The sequence below is a fragment of the Myripristis murdjan genome, chromosome 23 (genome assembly GCF_902150065.1).
Source record: "Myripristis murdjan chromosome 23, fMyrMur1.1, whole genome shotgun sequence".
Taxonomy (NCBI): Eukaryota; Metazoa; Chordata; class Actinopteri; order Holocentriformes; family Holocentridae; genus Myripristis; species Myripristis murdjan.
The window spans coordinates 6,687,716-6,712,629 of record NC_044002.1 but is presented as its reverse complement, the minus strand read 5'-3'; the positions used below and the strand labels follow the sequence as shown (position 1 = coordinate 6,712,629).

At 42.6% G+C, this 24,914-nt stretch overlaps 2 protein-coding genes across 2 annotated transcripts in view; both read left to right on the top strand.

The window, feature by feature from the left end:
• btbd11a (BTB (POZ) domain containing 11a) overlaps nucleotides 1-8,789 on the top strand; it is a 140,250-nt gene extending 131,461 nt beyond the window's left edge. The window contains exons 10-17 of the mRNA XM_030045748.1: nucleotides 628-860; nucleotides 1,588-1,766; nucleotides 2,059-2,164; nucleotides 3,441-3,543; nucleotides 3,674-3,755; nucleotides 4,057-4,125; nucleotides 4,239-4,352; nucleotides 4,986-8,789. Coding sequence (XP_029901608.1) covers nucleotides 628-860; nucleotides 1,588-1,766; nucleotides 2,059-2,164; nucleotides 3,441-3,543; nucleotides 3,674-3,755; nucleotides 4,057-4,125; nucleotides 4,239-4,352; nucleotides 4,986-5,216 — 1,117 coding nt within the window. The 3' untranslated portion in view covers nucleotides 5,217-8,789. The remainder of the gene's footprint in view (nucleotides 1-627; nucleotides 861-1,587; nucleotides 1,767-2,058; nucleotides 2,165-3,440; nucleotides 3,544-3,673; nucleotides 3,756-4,056; nucleotides 4,126-4,238; nucleotides 4,353-4,985) is intronic.
• Nucleotides 8,790-11,609: 2,820 nt separating this feature from the next.
• On the top strand, nucleotides 11,610-19,210 carry LOC115355259 (zinc finger protein 814-like). Its single transcript, XM_030045979.1, has 7 exons — nucleotides 11,610-11,776; nucleotides 12,600-12,802; nucleotides 13,823-13,924; nucleotides 15,328-15,423; nucleotides 15,620-15,730; nucleotides 15,967-16,090; nucleotides 16,279-19,210. Exons 1-7 carry the CDS (start codon nucleotides 11,749-11,751, stop codon nucleotides 18,954-18,956), a joined length of 3,342 nt encoding a protein of 1,113 aa, XP_029901839.1. The 5' UTR covers nucleotides 11,610-11,748; the 3' UTR covers nucleotides 18,957-19,210.
• The last annotated feature ends 5,704 nt before the right edge of the window (nucleotides 19,211-24,914 follow it).

The following is a 24,914-nucleotide window of genomic DNA, read 5'->3' as shown; positions in this document are numbered from 1 at the left end:
ATTTACACAATGACCATTTTGATAAACAGTCATTAGTAATGTGAATATGATGACCAAACAGGTAGAAACAAATAACAGAACAGCCTGCACAGTCTAATATGTCCAGAAAACTACAAGTCTTTACTGGAATTCAACCTGTAACCAGGAAAAGACAGCACTTTTACCATATCATCGATATTATGACACCCAAAATCCCAATCGATATCTTGTCTCATATCACAATATCAATATAATACTGATATATCACCCAGCAATATTCTGTAACAGTTCCAACTTCACATGCTGTGACTCTGCATACCAGTAGTGCTGCAGTTTAGAGAGTCCATGCAGAGTCAAGTAGAAATGAATTTTAATCACCCGTCATCAGAGCTGTAGACCTTCATGGGCTTTGTGTTGATAGATGCAGCATCTACAGGCCTGATTCAGAGCCACTCTCCTGTCTAATATCATACTCTTCACTGCTTCTCTTCCTCTCATTTCTGGCCACTTTGAGCTCAAACCGTATTTTGCAGCTTCCCAGTCCCTCTTCCCATGACCTCACCACCATCTTTTGTTGCGTCTTTTCCACAGGCTTTCCCTTCATCTTCCTCTCAAAGTCCTTTCTCTTTTATCTCTCCCCCTCCACAGGAATGTGTTTCGGAAGCTCTTGTCACAGGTGGAGAAGGAGAAAGGGGACGTCCTGTCCCTGGAGGAGATCTTGGCCGAGGGAACGGACAGTACGGAGCGGAGGTCGACTCTGCAGGCCAACGGCGGAGGGACCCTGCGAACAGGAAAGGCCAAACTGAGGGCCCTGAGAGAGGCCATGTACCATAGCGCAGAGCATGGCCATGTGGACATCACCATAGACATCCGCAGCTTAGGTCAGAGTTACTTATACATGCTTTATTGGCACACATGGCACACCTGGCACACCTCATTCTCTGGTGCCACCTGCTGTCCTGGAGCTGTGTTTATGCTGTAGCTGTAGCTATACCTGTCCTGTGCTGTCTCGTCCTGTCCTGTCCTGTCCTATATACACACATAATCGCCAATCACCTCTGGTCATCCAACCATGAAAGAGTCTCGGAAATGGAGTTTTATATATCTGAGGCAATAATAGCGTGGGTCAAAGGTGTAAACGTGACAATGAAACAGTGTCCTCAAGGTGTGCTGATTCTGTAGCTGTGCCAATCATCAGTTTTCCCCCCAGACGTTATACAGTTCACTGAGTGCACAGCCTTATGTGGGTGTTGGCAGAGCATATATCCATAGTAACACACTGCCTTCGCTGTCCACATCGCCCAGTAGTACTGTGTGTTCATTTCATCTGCACACCAATCATCAGTGACCGTCACATCATTGCATAACATCATTACAGCTATCTTTTCTTTAATCATATCCAAGTGCTGCACGCTTTCACCCAGATATTCCACCATGGCCTCAGACATTTCTGCTTATTTAACACTAACCACGCAAGTGTCCTCCACCTCACACTAACGCAAAAGTGATGGAGACATGGTCGGTTCTGTCGTCCTTGAAATCACTCTGTCATTTAATTTACTCCGCTCCGTGCAAGTGTATTCATTGGCCGTGTGGTGGTGTTCCCAGGCGTTCCCTGGACGCTGCATACCTGGCTGGAGTCCCTGCGTACCTGCTATATCCAGCACCGCCGACCGCTCATCCAGGGTCTGCTCAAAGACTTCAGCTGCATCCAGGAGGAGGAGTACACAGAGGAGCTCATCACACACGGCCTGCCACTCATGTTCCAGATCCTCCGATCCAGCAAGGTCGCCGCGGTTTTCTTTCATGTGCATGTAAACAAAACGCTTGTTAGGGAGACATCAGAAGTTATCCTGCTTTGCTCAGAATACAAAACTGCCCCGCACTCATGTGCTTGGATGACATTAGCACTCATATTTGCATCTGTTTGGATGCACTATAACGACATTATCATACATTTGCATAGAATTTGTCCCAGATAACTCATGGAACAGAGGCCACATAACTCTCTCTAATTGTGTACGTTTCTCTCCCCCACATCTGCTCTTACTTGTGTCTGTGTCTGTGTCTGGTTTGCAGAACGAGGTGATTAGCCAGCAGCTTTCAGTCATTTTCACGCAGTGCTACGGGCCCTTTCCCATTCCAAAGCTGACGGAGATCAAGAAGAAACAGACCTCGCGCTTAGGTAAGAGAAGGCGCTTGGAGTTGAAAGTAATGGCTGCTCCTCACCTGTTCCCACTGTCTTGTACAGAGACTGAGGGCGGCTGTTGCCACAGTGACAACAGGGTAAGGATTAAAGTGGTAGGCTTGTGTGTTTGCTCTTTGGTGTTAAACACTCATTGCTGTGGTGTTTCTGCCACTTCCCAGAGATCACCTGTCAATCAAACAGCGTGTCCAGCACTGTGACGTCTTTTTCCTTGGGTTTTCAGTCGAGGACGGTTGGGTTTCTTTGTCTGCTCAGCCATGGAGGCTATCATCACTCATACTAACTACAAAATTCTTCATTCAAACATCACAAACTAAACATCCCTTTGCATGACTATAGCCAACATATCACTTCCTGTACACCAGAGGGTTTTTGAGAGGAGCCAATAAGCTGCCATGACCTGACTATAGATTAAATCACTTTTACTTTGATGATACAGAATAGTGAAAATAAGGTTATGTAGGTAAGAATTTCACAGATTATTACATGGATACTACTTTATTTCGCCAACATAACCCAATTCTGTTTAGTAAAGTCTAGTCCCTACCTCACTGTCTGTTGTTCTGATAATCCTATCAGAGCATATCCTCCTCACAGTCCATAGCACAATTTTGACTGAACATGTATGCTGTTTAAAAACAGATGTTGTAACTCACTTGATGCAAGTAATGGTGTAATTTCACCATCTAAACCTAAGCTTTTTTTTTTTTTTTTTTTTGGACTTGAAATAAACTTGAACTTGAATTTGAACTTGCGGTCTGGAATGTCACCGTGACAACTTACCCATTTTGACAAGTCACTTTTTTTTCCCCCCAAGAGCTGCTTTTAATCAGAGCATGTGAAGGCAGGGGAGGATTCAAAGGCAGCGCTGTAGCACCACCTAGTGCTTATTCAGCGACAAGGCTTAGAGGAAAATGAAAACAAGCTTGGAATTTTGTGTGAGGCGAGCTAATGCTTCACAAACCTTTAGACCTGACACCATCAATTCATTTATCAGAGTCCTCCAGAATGCTCTTAAGGAATCAGAATGAGGAGAATATCAAAATCAATCAACTGCCTTTTAGCCAAGTAATGAAATGAGAATTGCTGTATAATTCTGTGTTGATAGCTGAGTGATGGATTGTCCTTGGCATTATTAATGACCACATTAGCTTAATCTTGTGCCGCTTTGGTTCCGTATTCATACTCCGGCGGCTATGAATAATGATGTATCGGCAGGGTGTTTTCACAGAATCTTATTGTCGTCTTCTCTCAGACCCTCACTTCCTTAACAACAAGGAGATGTCTGATGTCACCTTCCTGGTGGAGGGGAAACCATTTTATGCACATAAAGTTCTGCTGTTTACTGCTTCGCCCAGGTAAAGCAGAAATTTCAAGTCATTAATGATTTATGTCTTCGTTTTTTGTGAGTAATTGTGTATAAATGCAACATACAATACAGCTTTAACACGTACATGATTCCGGTTTATGTATTCATTTGTTTTTCAGGTTCAAGTCCTTGCTCCAGAACCGACCAGCAGCAGAGAACACCTGTATTGAGATCAGTCATGTCAAGTACAATATATTCCATGTGAGAAATGCACTGAGTTATCTTTCACTTCTCCATTCCATTGCACATTGCATTCTTAAATAATGCAGGAGCATCGTATTTATGAAGCTTTTGAAGGTCAATAACAGTATGTTGAACATGGGTCATATGCTATTCTTACCTTTTGTGGTATTAAGTAAAACTGCCTTTCTTTTGTCATCATTGACATACAGGGTATTCATTTTGTGCAGATTCATCATGAAAAATTTACCGTATTCCAACTTGGAAAGTAAATCAATAAGTTTCTGCCATTCATGCTCAACTATACTGCGCTGTGTTACAGTTGGTCATGCAGTATCTGTACTATGGAGGCACTGAGTCCTTGCACATACGCAACACTGAAATTATGGAGGTAAGAGACACTCAACCAAAGCCAGCAACAGTGCAAGCATTATTATTTCGGACTGCTAAGTCTGGAATTCCAGTCATGTGCTTCACTCTGTTTGGATTTACTGTTCTCTGCAGCTCTTGTCTGCAGCCAAATTCTTCCAACTAGAGGCCCTTCAGAGACACTGTGAGATCATCTGCTCCAAGAATATCACCACCGAAACATGTGTGGACTTCTACAAACATGCCAAGGTGAGAAGCAGCCTCTAGCTTCTGGCAGAGTAATAAATAACTAAATAAATAATGAATAGGCAATAAATAAATGCAATACCCTTTCAAAATGTAATACAATGCCCTTGCAAACGTAATAAAATCCTGTTCATGTAATAAATTCCTGGATAATGTAGTAATGTAGTAACAGCACACATCAGGGTTCTAAAGTTTGTTTGTTTTTCAGATGATCTCATAATAACATTAAATATATTATACTATTTATTTATATTTGTACTTTTATTTAACAAGGCACATCCCATTGAGATGACATTTTTTTAAGGTCTGGGATGGCGGAAGCATGGATAGTTGGAGGTAGACAGAGTAGCAAATACCAAGAATATATCAAATACGAAAAAATGTATCTCTGTCTCTGAGTATAAACAATATGAAAGTAATTTGGAAGATTAAGAACAATGTAAAAACTCAACGTATTATTGTTATTATTATTAGTGGATGTAACAATTGCAACATCACAGAATTTTGGAATTTTGAATTCACAGACGCAAATTTTAATCATCAATCCAGAAGTATTGATATTGATGTCTTTTGAAGTTTACTGAGTGTTTGTCTGAAAACATTTGCTCCGCCTCCCTCTCGCTCTTTCTGGTTCAGTTCCTCGGTGCCACTGAACTCACCGCTTTCATCGAGGGCTATTTCCTGAAGAACATGGTGCTGCTGATCGAACTCGATGCCTTCAAGCAGCTGCTGTACGACCCCGCTCCGGCCGAGAGCCCCGCGTCCAGCCCCGGCATGTGCTCCGACATCCTTCACGACCTGGAGAAAACCCTCGCCACGCGCATCCACTCCATCCACCTCTCCACCTCCAAGGGCTCCGTCGTGTGACCCCCGCCCCCTCCTCCGCGGCCCCTCCGACTCACTCACAGCAACATCACTTTGACATGCAGTATTCCGCTATACAGTCTGTCCACCTGTCCTGGCCCCCGCTGCTCAGGAGGAGCGGTGGGGTTTTATGTCAGGGATTCCCTTTTGCCTCCGTGTACCCGCCTGTCGCAGCGCCCGCCCCAGGGGCCCGCTGGTGTTGGCATATGTGACACTGTTAGCGAAAAAGAACATTCTCACCTTGTCAGAGGCCTAAACCTTTCTTCGTCGTCCTCACCCCTCCCAACGATCACTTCAGCATCCATCAGCGAAGAGCGAAGGACTGACTTAACATAGATGCTGTAGCATCAACTAGACCTAACCATGATTATGAATTGTATTTCATATAGGATACATGCATGGAATACATAACACCTTTTTGCTTAAAAAGGCTGATTAGAATTTTAACTCTTTAACTTTTCCTTCGGTTACTCACCTCTGAAATGAGACTTTGGTTTACAAATGTGTACTGTCACTTTACCGGACCGGATGCCATTGAAGTAGATCAGTATTAACATAAATATTATTCTACCATGCACATTGATATTATCGCACCATATACCACAATAAATTCTGATAATAAAAGTAACAATAGGACAGAGTAGTAGCAATGCCAGCAGAAGGACCTTTGGTGGGGATGAACACACTTGCAATTCATTCTATGTCATTTCTACAGTTTGTTGGATGTGCTTCACTGTGCTCTCTACTGTGTGTTGAGGCCAAACCGATCACAGGAACTTCCATCATGACCGACACTCCAGCGCTCATGAAACCTGTATGACTGTCCACTCAGTGAATCCTTACTGACGTATGCTTGAAATATGGATGTCCAACTGGAAACTGACTTGTGATAACCCCATGAACACTGTAGACTTTTGCATGACACCTCCTCCACTGAGCTGCCCCAATGTCGCTTTTTATGCAGAGCTTACTTCATTGACTACTTTTGGAGAGAAGCGAGGAATCCGTCGCTTGTTGCCTTCTCTCTGCTGCAGAACAGATGGAGCGGGCTTTCAGATGGATTTGGATGGAGGGGGAGGGGGGGACTTTCTTCAAAGCTATTTGAAGCAGTGTAAATATATCCCGGAAGTCATTGTGCTGGTCATTCTTTTTTTTTTTCTTCCTTTTTCTTTTTGTAAACTAATGTACAGTATTCCCCCAAACTCACTTGGCTGATGACACCAATCTCATTGAATGTGCTCCCTGAACAGACTTTGTTCTAGCTGTATGTTTCTGTTTATGCAAAAGTTGCATGTTTAATCTGTCCGTACGATTCCTCCGTTTTGCTTTCTGTGTGTTCGTCTGTATGCCTATGTTCTTAGATCTGTGTTTCAGGTAGATTGGTAGGGCTAGAGTGGTGTTCAGGAACCTGTGGAAGTCCAAGCAAAGGATTTTTCCCCCCCACAGCTTTGTTTTTTCTAATATATTCCAAGTTAGGCTTAATCATGCAAACAAATCCGGTGGACACTGGTCACTTTTTATTTGTTTTAGCCTTACGTTAATTGGATCTCTCAGCGTAAATCTATGGACCAAATGAAAACACAGACCCTGATTTGTACGATAATGATACTGATTAGCATCAGCCTAACAGTGTCAGCAGCCCTCCTGTTTAAATGACACAATAGACCCTTTTCACAGCAGCCATTTTGCCATGAAACAGCAGGGTAAAGCCGGGTGTTACCAATAATGTTAATTAAGGTTCCATTCCATTTAAAAGGCCCGGAGCCTTTCGTACCAGGGCCCTGGCTCTGTTAAACCTAAATGGCGCAGAACATTAAGTAATGACATTAAAAACACCTGTGTTTACCCTGCTATTTCATGTCAAAATGGCTGCTGTGAAAACGGGTTATTTTAGCAGGTAGAAGTTCATGCATGCTCCCATCCAAACGTCCCCGGCTTCGGTGGAAATTGTTGAAATTTCACAAGGTGTAACAATGCAACAGAATTTTAATGTTTACAAAATGTACAACGTGTCCGGTGCAGCGCCAAACCAATATAATGCTTCCATTTGATAAGATCGCTATTTTGTTTCCAATGGCTTAAAAATGTAGATGTCTATAAAGTGTAAACATATTTTGTGCTGGTTGTCTCTAACAGTCCAGTAATTGGATTGCATCATCAGTACGATAGAGATAAAAGAGACAAATCTTACGATAGTATGAACAATGTTGTAGCACAATCAAAAGTACGTAAAGATTAGTTTTGGGCCAAACACACTTTAGGTGACCATATAGGCAGATGATTTAAAATCTGTAAATAGTTACAGAAAAAGAAATATATTAGCCTTCTACTTTATTTTCTTACCTACATACATAGCACTATATATTTTATTTTACATTTCCACAGCTATTTTGTTTTACAAAAGTGAAAAAGATTGTATAAAAACACGCTTTAGAGTTAAGCAATATTTCAATAAGGTTGTATTACTTGGGGTAATAAAATGAACAACATGCCACGGAACAAATTGAGCTATAAATGTGAATTGAAAGATCCATAAAATAATGAAAAGGTCGGTCACTGAAAAAGCCTGCTTCTACTATTCTTGTTTATTTTGTTAATGTAACAACATACCGTTTTGTATTTTCTTTAGAGCATATTTCACTCATTTCAAAAGAATATTCCTTACTTAAAGGCTTACGTTTATCCTAATAGTCTTAATGAAGCTGATCTGAAGTTATTCAAAATAACTTTAGCTAGGATTGTGATCTTTCTGCTACATATAAAACGCTTTATTACATTTGGCATTATACTCAATCCTACTTCTACATTCCCACATTTGAATTGACTCAATCTGCTATTTAAATGTGCAATGTATCTTAATCAAAATACCAGACCAGTGACTATTTGTCTTTACAGAAGCAAAGAGGTTCATAAAGATGTCATGCACTTTTCGTGCTAGTGTTACTATAGCCTCATAGAAAATCAAAAGCATCAGTATTTTAATAGTGAGCCTAAGTTTGTCTCTTTGTGACTGGCTCGTCCATCAGTTTAATATGGCTTTATAACATTAGAAGATAGATAGAAGCCAAAAGCAAAGCTTATCTTTTTATTAGTCTCAATGTTATGCCACGAGCAGAGCAGACTAACTTTAGCTTTCCCCTGTACTTGCACTTTTGATTCTAAACTGGGTCAAAGCTGTAGAGTAAATGTCAGTGAGCATGGCTGTTTTTGTTTAATGTTGTTGAGAATGTGCTGTGGACACCAGCTTTGTCTAATCAGACTCCCTCCCCTTAATTTGTCCGAGCATTTATTTGCCTGCGTATTTGTTCCTGGTAACCAACAACATGTCTCCTAGATGCAGTTGAAACATGCATGGGATATTTACTAGATCTGGAATACGGGGTTGGGCGGGGGCACTTTTGCTATTTTTTTCCTTCGATGAGAACATGTATATTGTACAAAATATATATATATATATGAAATATAAATTATACATGGTGTTAATAGCAGGGATGTGGTTGAGTATAACAACAAAAAAGGAATGTTACACTCGTGCTACAGTTCAATTGTTCCATGACATGCTTTTGTGTACAGCCAATAAAATGATCACAGTTTAAACTCTGCCTTTTTTTTTCTTGCTTTACCTCTGCTTTTATAGTGTTATCGACCTGCTTAGTAGGCTAACTTATTGTACAGAAAATCCATCCATTCTGCCTGTAGATTGCATCTAGTTGCTGTCTGCCAAGTCCAACTAAGATACCCACAATTCAAGTTTGCTTTAAGTACAAGGACGCGGCAGCATCCCCTGAATAGAAATGTGACAAATTTGGCTCGCACTCAGCATCAGCGTGTTTTATTGAGCGCTTTACTTCCACTGAGCAAATGACTCAAGGTACTTAGAGTCCTGACAGCTCCCACACAAAGCCAATGGACTGTCTGCAGGTTTTGGAGGTACAAGAGAAATACAGGGCTGTAAAAAGTCTGCAGGAAGGTTCGGGTTGGCCGTGACTCCCAAGTTTGGGGGTTTCCACATGCGGTGCATCCAACCCCCCCGCCGTCACTCTGCAGCCATCCAACCGTCACGGATCAATAGCGATCAAAAGCGGTTGAAATCGAGCCGTTTGCAGCCGAAACATTTCCTCCCTTTTCCGCCATTAGATCGGTCTGTGTAAGCAGGCAAAAAAAAAAAAAAACTGTGGTAGAGCACAAGTAAGAACACACTGAGGAAATGTGACTATTTCATTTTTCTGTCATTTCACGCCTATAACTCAAACTTTCAGTTCTGTTGACCTCAGTCCAGAATCCAAACCGCCGGGCCAGAGCAAGTCTTCCCTCACATTAGATGAAGGGTAGATTTTACATAGCGTTGTCTGTGGCTGAGATTCCACTACTCCACGGGGGCTGGCAGTAAACAGACCACAACCTTGGAGGTGAACCTGCACATGGCAGATTCAAGCGCTGGTTACAAATTGATCCCACTATGTGGTCGGGGCAGCAGGGTTCACGTGCTGCTAGCAGGCCCTCGGTAGCAAAATCCCTCATGTGGGGGGGGAGACTGCAATCAAAATGAGATTGTATCCATCTGTGTCACTTCGCCCCACTGTGAGGGCTATTCGGGACTCTCCTCAGTAACAGCTGGGAGCCACAGACCTCAGACAGCTTCCATTGCACTGAACACACAGAATACACAGCTAGCAGTCCAGCTGTTCCCTCTGCACAAAACTGGCAAGCCACCAATCTCAAAGGGCCGACAATCAAGACAGTCACCTGTGTTAGGGCAGAAATAAACCGGGAAATGAGACGAAACAGCAATGCTATCCAAAGAAATGCCAAAGATAATAAAAAAAAGACGGGGAAAACAAAATGTGAGCATACCCTTAAGCTGAAATAACCGAACACACATTTTCCTAATCTCATCAATAAAAAGTAAATGTGTTTCCATTTGCGGTGCAGCGGGACACATGATCCCTATAAAACTGGAACACAGGCAGTCTTAAATACACATTGCCTTTACATGCTATGATATTCCTTTAAAATGCGAAATATCTGAGACATCGCTTACAGCTCTACATCAGTGCAGTTTGAGATTTCATTTAAATGGTGGAAAGCTTCCTGGAATAAATTTGACTAATTCCTCCATATGTCTCCATGTTTGCCTCCATCAGCTGGATGGAACAGATCTCACTGGACTGGAGCTCCCAACATGATCACCACTCGCTTTGAGTTTTTACTGACTTCTGTTCCCATTCTTCTCCATATTTGTTTACCCCGTTGCCCATGACATGATACCATTTATGACATTTGGCACAATGGACTCATAACTCAAGACTTATGACCCCAGTCGGCCACATGGTGCTATAATTGAAGGTTTTACATCGACACCAAACCCATGCAACTGGTCTCGCCGCCATGATAGATTTACTGCCATGTTGAATCTTTTTTGGAGAATGCCTGCAAATTCGAAAGAATAACACCGCCAACATAAACAAAGACTTTTACAATACATATCTCAGTTGAAGCCAGATACAATGCTGGCCACCAACGAGGCGGGTTTGTGGCTGTTGCTGTTGTAATTGATCGCTTGCTGTGACCAGCGGTTAAAAGTTAAGGACAATGACTATAATTTACATCTGTTCCATTCCCTAATAATTCAAATATATGTTAATATCTATGGTATAATTGCTATAACATCCTTGCCTCCCATGACACTTTCCATCAATGTCCATACATTTTTCTTAAATTTTGCCGTTTGGACTAAATCTCTCAGTGTATTCATCTTGTACCCTGGCCTGCCCTACTCTAGAACAGAATAGTGTATTCTATATTCCTCAGTAGTGCCACCGTGACCATGGTCATTCAAAAATACAAGCTTATTAACAGCTTTAATATTAGTTCAGCAGGCTTTCAATTACACCTAAGCCTATCTGGCGGTTTAAGTGGTGGCACATGTGATTACTGCACTTAATTGTGTCATTTTATGTCCCTTCAGTCCCTGCAGATTCAAAACCTTGACATTGCTGTTGCCTGACTCATGAGCAGATCTGTTAGGGCAGTGGATCTCAACCTTTTTGGGGTCAAGGACCCCCAAGTTGGTACCCATCAGGCTGCACATCTGTATTTGATAAGATGTATTCTCAGGGATTCCCATCTGATAAGTTATTCCACATATATGCTGTAGATGGCAGGTTAACAGTCCCCGGACCCCAGGTTTAAAAACAGGAGATAAACACTTCCAGGTTCAAAGTGATTTATTTAAATGCTTAAAAGAAACAAGTTTACTTTCCAGAAAATAACGTCTTTATAATGTCAAGTTGTTGCACACTTTAGTCCAGTAGGTGGCGACGTGCACCTTTAACATTGGTTCGTGTTCCGCTAGTAAAATGAATGAAGAAGAAGAGGAAGCCGACTCCAATCGCCTGCGCACTCACAACACAATATCGAGCCGCCCTTCCTCCCCGCCAAGTTGCACCGCAGGGTCGGGCGGACGTCGGCTCACAACGACTATTAGTAAAACCGAATTGATTTCCCTCGCACATTGAACGTTTTTCGAGTCAAGATGGAAAGTCCGCATCGTACTGGAGACGGTAAGGCGCGGAGAATTTAAAAATAAATCAGTCACTGCGAGCTATCAAGTTTCCTTTAGGATTGTGTGCGCCCGTTTTTCAACATGGCGTACCCCGCTCTGACATGGCGGTGGCTTAGCGTACGGCGCCAGCGAGTTAAGCCCAGCTAGCGGGCTAGCTAACATCCTGGTGGAGTTAATCATCACAGACCAACAGTCTGACATCCGATAAGATGAGATTTATTGGTTGCAGCCGCTGAATACCCCGGCTTGCTACTAATAACAGTTTGAAAATGACAAGAGAAATGTACAGTCCTAGCTGGCACTGATGCTGCCTTCACGGTCTCTAAGTGAAAACGCATTGTTGTTTTCGTCGGTTGAAACAAAGATACATGGCAATCAAAATAAAGGTTAAAACAAGGAACTCATACAAATGCTGTCTGTCTAAATGGCAAATAAAATAATATTATGGCACTAATAACTTGTCACTTACTTCATGCCCCCGCCACTAAACGTCTCCCAGCAACTTGACTAGCATTGAAATTTCCAGTTTTCCCAGCCATATTTAACCCTTTCGCGGGGTGCTGATGAGCAATGAAGCTGTATTCACTCACTATTCCCGACAGCACCTGAAGGTAGCAAACGCCAGCTTGGACGTGGTGGTGTGCCAGTGTGTAAGTCCAACAACAAGCACTTCAGGCGGTAACTGCTGGGATTGACTCACCAATGTCATATGAAAATAAGTTAGTTTAATAACAATTAGACCAGTACTGACACGCCGGTCTGACTGTGTGGTCTGAATATTCTTCACTTTAAGCTGAACTTGTGTCATATTCATTTCCTAGATGTGCCTCTTTTATTGCCGTCTCTGCGCCTCTTCATACCCCCACTGAGACTGGTGTCTGCAGCCATGTGGCAAGTCGTCCAGAGGGGAGATGTACAGGACTACGGGATGTTAGAGGAGTTCATCAGCACAGTGACAGAAATTGTCCCCGAGCTCCTGAACCCGGATCAGAAGGCCCAGCTGCTCTTGGGACTTAGAGCAAGGGTAAGACTGATATGCACTTGTCCCATGTGCTTATATACCCCTTTTCCACCAAAGAGGTTCCAGTGCTGGTTCGGAACCAGTGCCTGACTTAGCACCGGTTCTTTGTTTTTCCACCGCCCAAGCACCGGCCAAACTGGTTCCAAACCGGTTTCAGGCAAGCACAAACTTCGAGCAGGGGCTAAACAGGGGCCAGAGAAAGAACCGATGATGCGACCCACCACGTCATTGGCGGGCGGGGTTACAGACCCAAACAGGAACAGCGAACGCTATGAACTGCCATTTTCAAAACAAAAATCAGCTGGACGCATTCTTAGCAATGGTTGGCCAGCAGTAATTGTGTTTTTCCCCTCTGGATCACAGTGTAGGCTTGTAAAGTAACGAGTAGCACTTGCATCGCTATGATGAGGTCGTCCGTGTTGGTTATTGTGATTATGAGTGAGCGTCTCGCACACCCACACCCACACATACAGTCACGTCATTACGTTTTACGCTGACGTAATGACGTGGGTCTGACTTGGCTCCACTTGGCTCTTGGCCGATGGAAAAGCAAACCGGTTCTTTGTTGGAACCAGTTAAGCACTGGCTCTAGCACCAGCACCGAACTAGCACCAGGTTCTTTTTGGTGGAAAAGGGGCAATAGAGGAGTTATTCAACTAAAGTACCTTGCAGAGTTACAAAGAAACAGAGCCACACAGGTAATGTGTCACTCTGACAGCAGTTTGTTTTGTCTGTAGTCTGGCTGGCAGAATAAAGTGTAAAAACCCTACAGCAATATAGCTGTCACCTGAGTTATTGCCTGATTGAAAGTACAGATACTTTAGAGTATGTTGTGTATGTTCCAACAACAGAAACTGTGCATGTTATCTACTAGACCTGCTGTTATGTCTCTCACCTGAAAGCAGTTATTAAAGATCTTACTTTTCCACCGGTGAACCCCATGAACCGGCTGTGGGAGAATAAGATTTCCAGGCTGTTTACCATCCACTGTATTCCCCCTGAGGCACAACCTTCTTGTTGCAGGTGGTTCTTGACTTGTGTCGGGCTGAGCAGATAACAGAAATGGAAACAATTGAGATGCACCTGGAAAGGATCAGGACCCTCGTATCCACTTGGGCAGCACAGGTGAGTTTCTATCATGGTGATGTCCTTGTCAGCACTGTTTTCAGTGTTTTCAGTCATGCCCGATTACATTTTTATTCCATCAGTTGCACTCAAAACGCTTTTGTTAGTGAAGTGAAAATCATAGCCCGCAAAAAGGACAGTTAACGTTTTTCCATTACACCAGAGCTAATCACTGACTCTTTATTATGATTGCACTGATCATCTAAGAGGCATAGTTCTTCAAAATATAATCATGATGGGCTCAATATGAGTAATTGGGATATTTGAAAGCCCTTATTGTGACTGTGCTTCACAACAACTGCCTGTGCTGCATGTTGTCTGTTGCTCACACCTCAGTATGAGAGAATGAAATCTTTGGCCACAGTTAAATAAACCGATACAACCATCTAATGAACAATAGGTATATAAAGTAAGCACTGGAGAGTTTTTCCAACCACTGATGAAAACATTTCATAGTATCCATTTTAATTAGAGCTGGGAAGTCAGCAATAGCATTTGAGACCATGAAGTCACTGATCCCCTGACAATATGAAGTAGAAGCCTGAATAAGCTATGGACTCTGGCACAGATGGTGGTGGTTTGGGTGGCATTATTTTCACATAGGGCCATGTGTTCTGGGCCACAAGGCTTTAATAGGCTAGACCTGTTGTTAATTGATGAGCTGTTTTCTAGGTATATAAGCTATAATATGTAGTATTTTATGCATACTCACTGAATCACAGTGCATGACTCGTAATGTGCCACCTTCCATTTTTTTTGTCCAACTAGCAGCTAAAAGTACTCATGGACTGTGAGGGATGGGACACACTGCCATGTGTTGGACTGTTTGTGTCTTGTGATTTGCACAAGATTAACCAGAATAGGAGGGAAGTGAATATGAAAATATACTTTATATTGATAATGGGAACTGGGAATGAGCACTCTACAACTGGAGAAGAAAAATGACACACTGTAACAGATGGATGAGGAATTAATTCACAACTAATTTTTCAGCACAATGTCATCACTAAATTATTGAGTAGGCAGTGCTTATTTAGGACTCTGAATGCAGTTTGCCATGATTTTACTGCTCTGGCATAAACAAAAAGTTAGCTCAAATTTGGGAAATGAGCTGCAGATAATTTGCCTATGATGCATCGAGAGTAAATAGAAAGCTGCATGCTGAGATGATTTGAAATGCATGTTTCCCCTTTTCTACTCTTGCAATTATCTCTTCCAACCCATTTGTTGCCCACGCATCATAATCGTAAGGATTCTTGGCTGCTGCTCCACCCACCTGCCTTGTGGTTATAACCAGTCAACCCACACATTAGTACAAGATGAACATGTTAACAATTACCATCATTTTGGTAGATCACATGTTTTTCTCTTCAGGAATTATAATTGTACATATTTTGTGCCAGCCATGTTTTGCAGAGGTCGAGTTTCCAGAATCGAACTTTGTGGATCAAATCGAATTACTGTTGAAAGACCCTGAAGAGAGGGAGAAGTTTTTCCAGGTTTGTGCATTTTTTCAGGCTTTTGTCTCTTTGAATTGGTGATATTCTGTTGAAGCTATGGTAAAGCTTTGGTTATTGTGCTTTGAGCTTAAGCGGACGTGGCATTCTGGCTCATAATATCCTTTTTATTGTTGTAACTGGGGGGAAATTTGCAATAAGACTGAAGCAAAATGTGAATGGGAATTATTTTTTCTAGGATGTGTTCCCTACGGATTTTGGGCCTGAGTATGACAACGCTCTGCAGGTGCTTATGCTGGATTTCCTGTCCAAATTGGAGAGGCTCCTTCCTGTACCAGACCTTCAGCAGGTACTGAACCCCAAGTGGGAAACTAAGCTTCAGGCAGCCAGCCACAATGCAAAATTCAGTAGCTCTTTATTTTACAAGCCAAATTGGTTTTATGAATAACGGTGAACCTTTTTAAATAATGATTAGCCACCATTGGGTGGTAAACACACAGTTTACCCACAGATAATACCAACGTATAGATTGTGGCTCATATGTCACTGTTATTTGATTTGACTGTCACCTTCTCTCTGTGACAGACTGCATCCATGCTCAATGCTGTCCCATCTGCCCTGGCGGAATGTGTGCAGTCTGTTCCTGACCTGCAGCAGCTGAAAACTGTGCTCCAGTACCACACCACCCTTGGACATTTGGATTTAATTGGTAAGGCTCTTCTGGGCTGCATGTATTTAATCTAACTCTGTCAAAACCTCTTGTAGCTGGTTAGACATCTAAGACATTAAGACAAGCACTGTGGTGGTCTTACTGTGATCTTTTTGTGGGAACTATTTTGTGTGTTTTCAGTTAAATAATAGTTGTAACAGCAATGGTATTATGCCTTTTTGTTGCAGATGAATCACAGACCATTCCATCTTCCTTTGGGAACTGCATCCTCTCTTCTTTGTCTCTCCCTCAGTTGGAGAAGGTTGTCATCGATGCTGACCAAATACAGTTACAGCCTCCATCAGAGCAGATGCATGGCTGTATGACTGTCCAGGTGGAGGGTGAAACTGTCACACTGTTGGACTACATACAGATTGAGCAACCATCAGGTTTGGTTGATGAACAGGACTCTGTTAAGTTTGAGCCTGAAGATCAAGAAGGATCTGGAAATGATGAGGAACATCCTGTAACTGTTGGTCCAAGTGAAGGAGATGTAACTAATCAAGACCTCACAAACAGCCTGAAGCCAGCATCCTTTCAACCGCTGAAGCAAAGTAAAAGGCTTCAGTTGAAGAGAAAAGCTTTAAAAGACAAAGACTCATCTGCATCCACAACTAAAAGATCAAGAAAAAAGTACTCAAATTGCAAGACTTGTCCTGTGTGTAGTAAGACTTTTCCACGAGCCACAGCAATGAGAAGACACCAAGAAATTCATTCCTCAAATCGGGATCTCAGGTACAAGTGCCCCAACTGTGACAAACGATTCAGGGACCAGTATGACATGAATCGGCACAAAATGCGTGTTCATGAAAAGGAAGAGACAAACGATGCTAAAATGGATGACTTAGGGGATCCCAAGACACCAGAAAGCAAAAATTGCTTTCTATGTGGGAAGTATTTTGCTCGCAGAGTAGATATGGAGAGGCACATGAAGTCCCACTCCGAGGATCGTCCATACAAGTGTGCTTTCTGTGAAAAAAAATTCAAGCATCCTTATGTTTTAAAGAGACATCAGAAGGAGATATGCAAGAGTAAATACCTGAAAAAACCTGTCCTGGTGGGTAATATTACAGAGGCACAGGGCACAGACTCACAGGGAACAGATTCCCAGCTATCTTTAGAGGGGCTAACAGATGGCAAACTCTGTCCCATCTGCAGCAGGATATTGCCTTGCACTGCAGACATAACCAAACATTTACGATCTCACACGGAGGACCGTCCCTTTATCTGTGTCACTTGTGAGAAGGGTTTTAAGTACAAAGACACGTTAAAGAAACATCAGATTATCCATGGGCATGAGGGTATCCGGGAGGAAGAAAGCAAGAGTGTGGCACAGATTTTGGCTGAAGCTGAACAACAAAACTGTAGTGGTACCATTACCAAAAAAGAAAATAATCCAGATACACCTGCTGCCACTTCAGGAGAATCCCCACCTCCTCCTCTAGAACAACCTAGCAAAAAAGTCCTTAAAGTGTGCACTGTCTGTGCCCGGGCATTTGATAGTGTGAAAACACTGAATAAACACATGCAGTGTCATACAGATGATCGGCCTTACCATTGCATCCATTGTAAGAGGCGCTTCAAACACATGCATGGGCTGAAAAGACACCAGATTTATGCCATTTGTCACAAGAAGATAGTGCGATTCTCCTCATTGAGGAAGGAGCCCAGAGCAGGGGCTGGCCAAGGTGAGCCAACCAGCGATCACCAACAGGAGCCACCCCTCAAGATACCTGTGTGGTGTTCCAATTGCGGTAAACACTTTGAATACCCGTCAGATTTGAAAGAACACCAGGAAAACGTTTGCAAAGTGGATGTCATGGAAATCATGAAATGTGACGATTGTGGAAAAGAGTTCAAAACCATGCCCCTGCTCAAAGTGCACCAGAGAATTCACAATCCCCTCTATTGCAAAGAGTGCGGGAAGATACTCGCAAATGACGCTGCCTTTGAAAGACACAAACTGATGCATAGACCAATCCAGTGCACAATGTGTGACAAGACCTTCACCCTGCTGAGGCGCTTGAGAGAACACTATGAGAAGCAGCACAACTTCACAGGACCATATCCTTGTGCACAGTGTGAGAAAACCTTCACTCAGCTGTCTTACCTTGCCATCCATGAGAGAGTCCACAATGGAGAGTTCCCTTACTCTTGTAATGTGTGTCCAGAGAAGTTCAGATCTTCCAACTGTCTGACAGTGCACCTCCGCAAACACACCGGAGAGAAACCATTCCTGTGCTGGCAGTGCGGGAAGTGCTACCGCTCGGCCTCTGAGCTAACAGTGCACATGGGAACCCATTCAGAGGAGAAGCCCTGGGCCTGTACGCAGTGTGATATGGCTTACAGGACCAAGCTGCAGCTGACAAACCATGTTGAGCAAATCCACATAGGTGTGAGGTATCCCTGCAATAGCTGTGGAAAGCAGTTCATGAAAGAAGTGTCACTGAGGAGACATGAACTCATCCACACAGGCGAGAGGCCGCATCAGTGCACAGAATGCGGCAAGACCTTCCTCACGGCTAATGAGCTGCGGCTCCATAATAGGTATCACACTGGGGAGCGGCCTTACAAGTGTGAGGTTTGTGGAAAGGCCTTCATCCAGTCAGGATATCTCAAGTCACACATGCGTATCCACACAGGAGAGAAGCCATTTAAATGTGACATATGTGACAAAGCCTTCAGGCTGTCCTACCACATGAAAAAACACAGGCGTACACACAGTGGAAAGTCTAAAAGTCACATGTGTGAGGAATGCGGGTTAGCATTCACCCATAAAAAATCCCTGTGCGCACACTACACGCTCTCTCATAATGTGAAAATTGAACCATCATTCACTCAGGAAGTGAGAATAGAATTTCAGTAGTGATCCTGTTCCTCTTATGTAGGATCTTTTCATTGAAGATGTCTGATTTTTCTGGGCTTGTAGTTCATTCAATTCACCAAAAGACTGGAGTCTTAATTCATAATATTGATTTTGGCTTATTTGTAAGTCAGTGGTCTTTATCTGTTGCATTGTTATATTGCTGATTCACATGATCAGTACAGGATGTATATATTAAACTCCAATTAATTATTTTTGCTTACAGTGCTTTTGAAATAAATTAATGTTGAATCTAATGTTTCATCTTTGTTCATTTTTTGAGATGCGTAAAGTAACTTAAATGTAAGTATACTTCTCAGATATAGAAAAGAATTTAACCATAATACTTTCTTACACACCTTGGGGAATCTTATTAAAGTGTGACTTGGAGCTGCACTAATTAGTCAAATAATCAATTGAATAATTGCCAATTATTAATTGCAAACTTTTTTGATAATAGATTAATTGTCTTAAAATCGTATCTAAGAAGAAAATTTGCAAATACTCTATCCCAGCTTCTTGATTAAATATCATTGGGCTGTGGACTGCTGGGACAAAACAAGACATTTGAGGACATCAATTTGGGCTGTAGGAAAGTGTAATCAACATTTTTCACCATTTTCATACAGTTATGTACTCAACAACTGATTAATTGAGAAAAGACAGATTAATCAATAATGGAAATAACTGTTAGCTGCTCCTCTAGCATGACTAGACAAATAAGATATAGAAGCCAGAATTAGTATTGCATTTTATTGTGTCCTTTCATAGACATAAGCTCTTTAAGTTAACTACAGGCCTGGTTGAGGTTTAACCATGTTTCCTTCAGCCACCAATGCAGTAATCTTTTCCAGCCATAAGATGGCAGTATAGTAGTGATGATGGGGTTGATGTTCAACAGGCAGCACTTCACAGGGGAGGTGAAGTGAATATTGCTGTGAGCTACTAAAGGGTCTTGACTCCTCTGCAGGCCCTCTGATACATAAATAATAAGCAGCACATATTGAGGCATCCATATATACATGTCAAATCTCACAAAAGAGGCATGGAACATTGACAGCAATACCATCTGTATCTATTTTCGTGGTTACTTGCAATGAATATTTTGCAGTATTTCTAGTGATTCAACAATGGTTTTCCCGGCAACTGCACTGACAGGCTTTGTCTGGAATCAATATTTACTACTCTACTCTTCTCCAGCCTGAAACTGAAGCCACATTCCTTGTCACCTGATTGTAACCTCAGTCTGAGTGACCTGCTAAACCTCAGCACAGCAGCTCGAGCAGCATCTCTGCCCAGTTCCCGGGAAACTGCTCTCATCTCTCAGAAATCAAAGGCGGACTGAGTCAGAGCCTCTCCAGAGTGTTGGGAGCAGATCACTTTTTAAACCCAAAGCATATTGATTTATATGGGGCTGTAATTGCTTCAGTGTGTCCTGGATTATTCCCCCCGTAATTGAGGCCTGGCAAAGTTTTCTCTTCCTAGACATAGGCTACCCTGTGCCAGGCGGTGGGCAGAGGAGCACCGCACCCACTCCCCGGCCCCACCAAACAGCCAAACAGCCAGCCAGAGAGCAGTGGCCCTTACCCCCAAACCACTCTTCATCGTGGGATAAGTAAACAGCCCAAACAGAACACATCCCTCAATGCTTTGTCCAGTAACTATAAGATGTGCCTCATCCAGGACCTTGTCCAACTCTAATTGCAGTATGAGGGAGCACATTTTGGAGTAAAGCTGAGTAGGATAGACAGCTTGCTACAATATCGCTAACGCTAAAAAGTACCGAATCTGTAAATTCTTTGATATTTGGCTTGCATGTGTGGTTTTGTCTCCAGCATCAGTTATGTTTACTGAAACCCACATATTAAGACCATAATTGCTGTACATGCTATTGTTCAAGTATTTGTTTTGTGTTTTTGTTACTGACTCAGGGGCATTCCTAGATTTGGTAAGAGAGGGAATGTTTGCACGCTCTGACAGGTCTCAAGACCGCCATAGTGTCACTAAAACCTAGTGGTGTTACTTTATCAGTGTTGTGGGGAGATACCTCTGTCACTGAACACCACAAATGATAGTATGCATACAGGGCATGATTACGATTACGCAAAACTAAACAGCACATTGGTAATTCAGAGTTATTGTGCATATACAGTAAATAACAAGCAGTGGCCGCAGCACTGGGAGTCCAGGCTGATAATCTGGGTCCGATCCATTATCTTCTGGTGGAAATACAGGGGCCATGACCTGCAAGTTAACTTTCTTGAGAAACTGATGTAGTAGTGTAAAGCTCATTGAAAATCTCCTGATGAACTTCAGCTCTCTCCCTTGCAATAATGGGGCAGGTTGAGCGATCACAAACAGTTAAACTGTCTCTGAGATGTTTTGAAAATTGGGTTTGATCATCAGCAGGCACCACGGAATTTCCTGGCCTTTTTTTGCCAAAATAATGTGACCCCGACGAGTTACCAAGGAAACATAGCGTATCAAAACAAGCACCCCATTTCTCGCTCTGTTCCATGACGCACCTTTATTTCTTCCATATGAACACCGTATGGCACAGCTATGGGCTCTGATAACAAATCTGCACCAAAAACATCAAGACATCAGTACCACACACGAACTCACATGCACCAGTACCACACCCTGTTCCGTTTAACCACTAAGCTTGGGAAAGTAATATACAAAAAAAAAAAAAAAAAAAAAACACAAATTACCCCTACAATCACTTGCAATAGATACCCTGCTTTCATTGTTTTTGCAAAGCTTTTTTGTTTAAATCAATGGATAGAGAAGGAAATATAACACAGAGGACCCATTGAGCTGGAAAAAACCTCAGACTAATCAAGAGAATAGAGAAGGATTGCTCTCCTAATCAAGTGTGCGTGTATATGTGCATGTGTGTGTATGTCCTCATGTGAACCTCTGTGTGTGCCCAGACATATCCCCAGCCTCACACATTCCCTCCCATCTTGGGTACCAGCCCTGCAATCCCCACACACGGCCCTCCATCCTGCCTCGCCACTGTAATGTACATGAACCCGTGTGGGTCCGCAAAAGCAGGCTTTATCTTGCCCTTTCATCCACACTAATTCTGTATCTGTCTCTATTTCATTCACTCTCACTCATTTGTATTCTGAGCTGCTGTCTGTATCTCTGTTTCCCTTTGACTTGGACATTTGTTTGGCAGGGCAGACTAGACGGGATGCTGTCAACACTGCAAAAAATGTTCATCTTCACAAGTTACTTCATGTCATAATCAGTCTTAAAATCTTTTATTAAACACTTGAAAATCCTCTTGTTTAAGCAACCTTTTCCCCAATGCAGTTTTATTGGTTTCAGGAACTGTTTACAGCCGAGTGTCAGTATCTTGAAACAAGGCAGAGTGAGGCAAATTGCTCCTTTAGTATCAAGAAAATGACATTTCACCCAAGAGGATTCGTGAAACAATTTGATTTGCCTTCGACACAAGTAAAACTATCCCGCTATATGATATTTTCCCTGAGAACATACGATTTCAAGGCTCAATGCAAAACCAAAGGACTTGCTGAGATGGACATTTTTTGCAGTGAACACTTTCTCATTCCTACACCAGAAGCCCTGGGAGTGAAAACAAGCCCTTTCCTGGTCAATGAGTTCACTGGGGCGGACGTCTCCTTAGACGAGGCTGCGGGGGGGTTGGTGGGGGCAAAAGTCTTGCAACCAAAGAGAAAAGAGTCAGAGAGGGGGGGGGAGAAAACTGGCAGCAAGACAGTTCTGTGCACTGGGCATTAGAGAAGGTCAGCCCCCCTGCCTACTACCGCATCAGCAGATGTACTGCATCAGCAGACTCCCATCATCAGTACTGCCTGTACACAGCAATAGTGATAGCAGGGAACTTTGTGATAAAGCATTTACAACAGTAGCTTGTTTTTATAAAGTGTAATCATCGAGGGGCAAGGAAAGCTGAGATAATTTTACTTTAGAGAACAGCTACTGACAGAGAGGCTTATTGGCATCAGTGATCGACCGTGTCCCTGATCTGATGCAAACAAGGTCATCCTCTGGTTTGAAAGCAGCTTTGTCCCTCTAATCAGAGAAGCATCATCATATTCCATGTTGTATCAGCAGCTCCTGACAATGACGCAATTCATCGGGGAGTGAAAATAGAGACAAACGGTGCTCAGAGTGCATCTTGCCTCCGCGCCGCAATCCTGACAATAAGATAAGTCAGATAAGTCAGATGTTCAAACGCACACACACTCACACATTGAGGTCAGGGAGCTGCATTCTTGACAGTGAACTCAAAAGCTGGGAGCTGCATATATGCTATAGTGAAGCCATACCTTTGAAACTGAACATTTTTGAGTTGTGATTCTGGCTGCAGGTCTCGTTTTAGTGAACTGGGCTGACACCTTTGGAATTTGGTACGAGATTCTGCTAAATGCTCGACACTATGCTTTCCACATGTATGTGGTAGAGACGTGCCATTCTAAACCACAAGATAACTTAGATGTGGATTAAACTACGTCATTCGTTTGGCTTTAATTCACTTATGATTCTAATGGCATGTGTTGTCTGTAGGGAGTTATTACCGCCCATGTCATATGGGGACATTTGGTTGTGCTTATGTTTTGACCCACTTTAATCCAACTAGGTGTTGTTGCGTGTCTTAAGCATCGGTTCCCTTTGGATCTGGCCCTGCTTGTGATGCACTGCCCATGCAGGCTGGGATATGTGCTGATGTCCTGTTTTATGATTGGGTCAGCACTGATCTCCTGTTTAGCGAGTGGATCAGTGTTGATATCCCTGGCTCTGCTGAAAACAACTCTCCTTAAGCCCTTGCATGAGGCAGTGGTCTAGCAGGGCTATTTTCCTTCTATCACAATGGGATCACCAGGCCCATATTGGCATGACGTAGATGCGTCCCACCACAGAATGGGTGCCATTAAATGTTTGTCCAGCCACCTGTGAAACATCTGGCTAAGCATCTTAGGACCACATTGACTCAAAATAGGTGTGCAGAGGGAATGAAACTGTATGTCAGATATCCCATGTGAAATAAATGCATTTAAATCATAAATAACTAACAGGCGTGTTTTTATATATCTTGTTATGCTATTTTCATCAGTTCACTAAAGCCCATCAGTGTGCTTGTTAGGATGTGGCACAGTCCCTGCTCTAATATCATGTGCCATGCAAACTTCCAAACCCGCTTTAAAATGACTGAATTTCAGGGGAAAACTGGAGCAATGATGACAGATGAATGAAGGGATATAATTATTAGATTTTTGGGACAAGTTGCAGGACATCAAGCATTCCTGCACACAGCCACACAGCTTGGAGGGAACATTGGTCCTGAATGCTCCCTGGTGTGAATTTCTTCTCAAATATGACTTTCAAATAAATGTATGGGTATTTTTTTTCATCTGATTTTTGCTTTCCCTTATGATTTAAAGCTGTTCTCTTCAGTTAAGGTATGGCAAGTGCCACACCTTGCCATACCCAATTCCCCCCCATGCTGATAGTATTATTTTAAATGCGCACAAAATGTGCTTTTTTTTATGATTATGTCATTGATTGAAGTGTATATGCTCAAGTTACAAGAGCATTGATGATTGATGGTTAATTTTTTTTAATGATCGACTTTACCTTTAATCAACTGCGACTTTATCGAGATTGGTTGCTGTATGTGAGGTCAGTCAGTGTCTCGGGCAGCCAAATAACGCACAAGAAACCGACATATCATAACTGCCAGTGTTAAACTTCACCTTCCTGAGCTTTCAGCACATAAAATGTAGTGTGAGCTGCGCCGGTGGGGCAGCACCGCTTATTCTATCTTGATTTGAACTACTAACCAAGTCTTAAAGAGATCAAAATTCAATCCCGTTCTTAGAAAAAAAAGAGAAATGACGTTATTTGAATATGTGCCCAAAATCCTTAATGAATAACTTAGGACGAGTAGGAGGCAAATGCTGCCCCAGC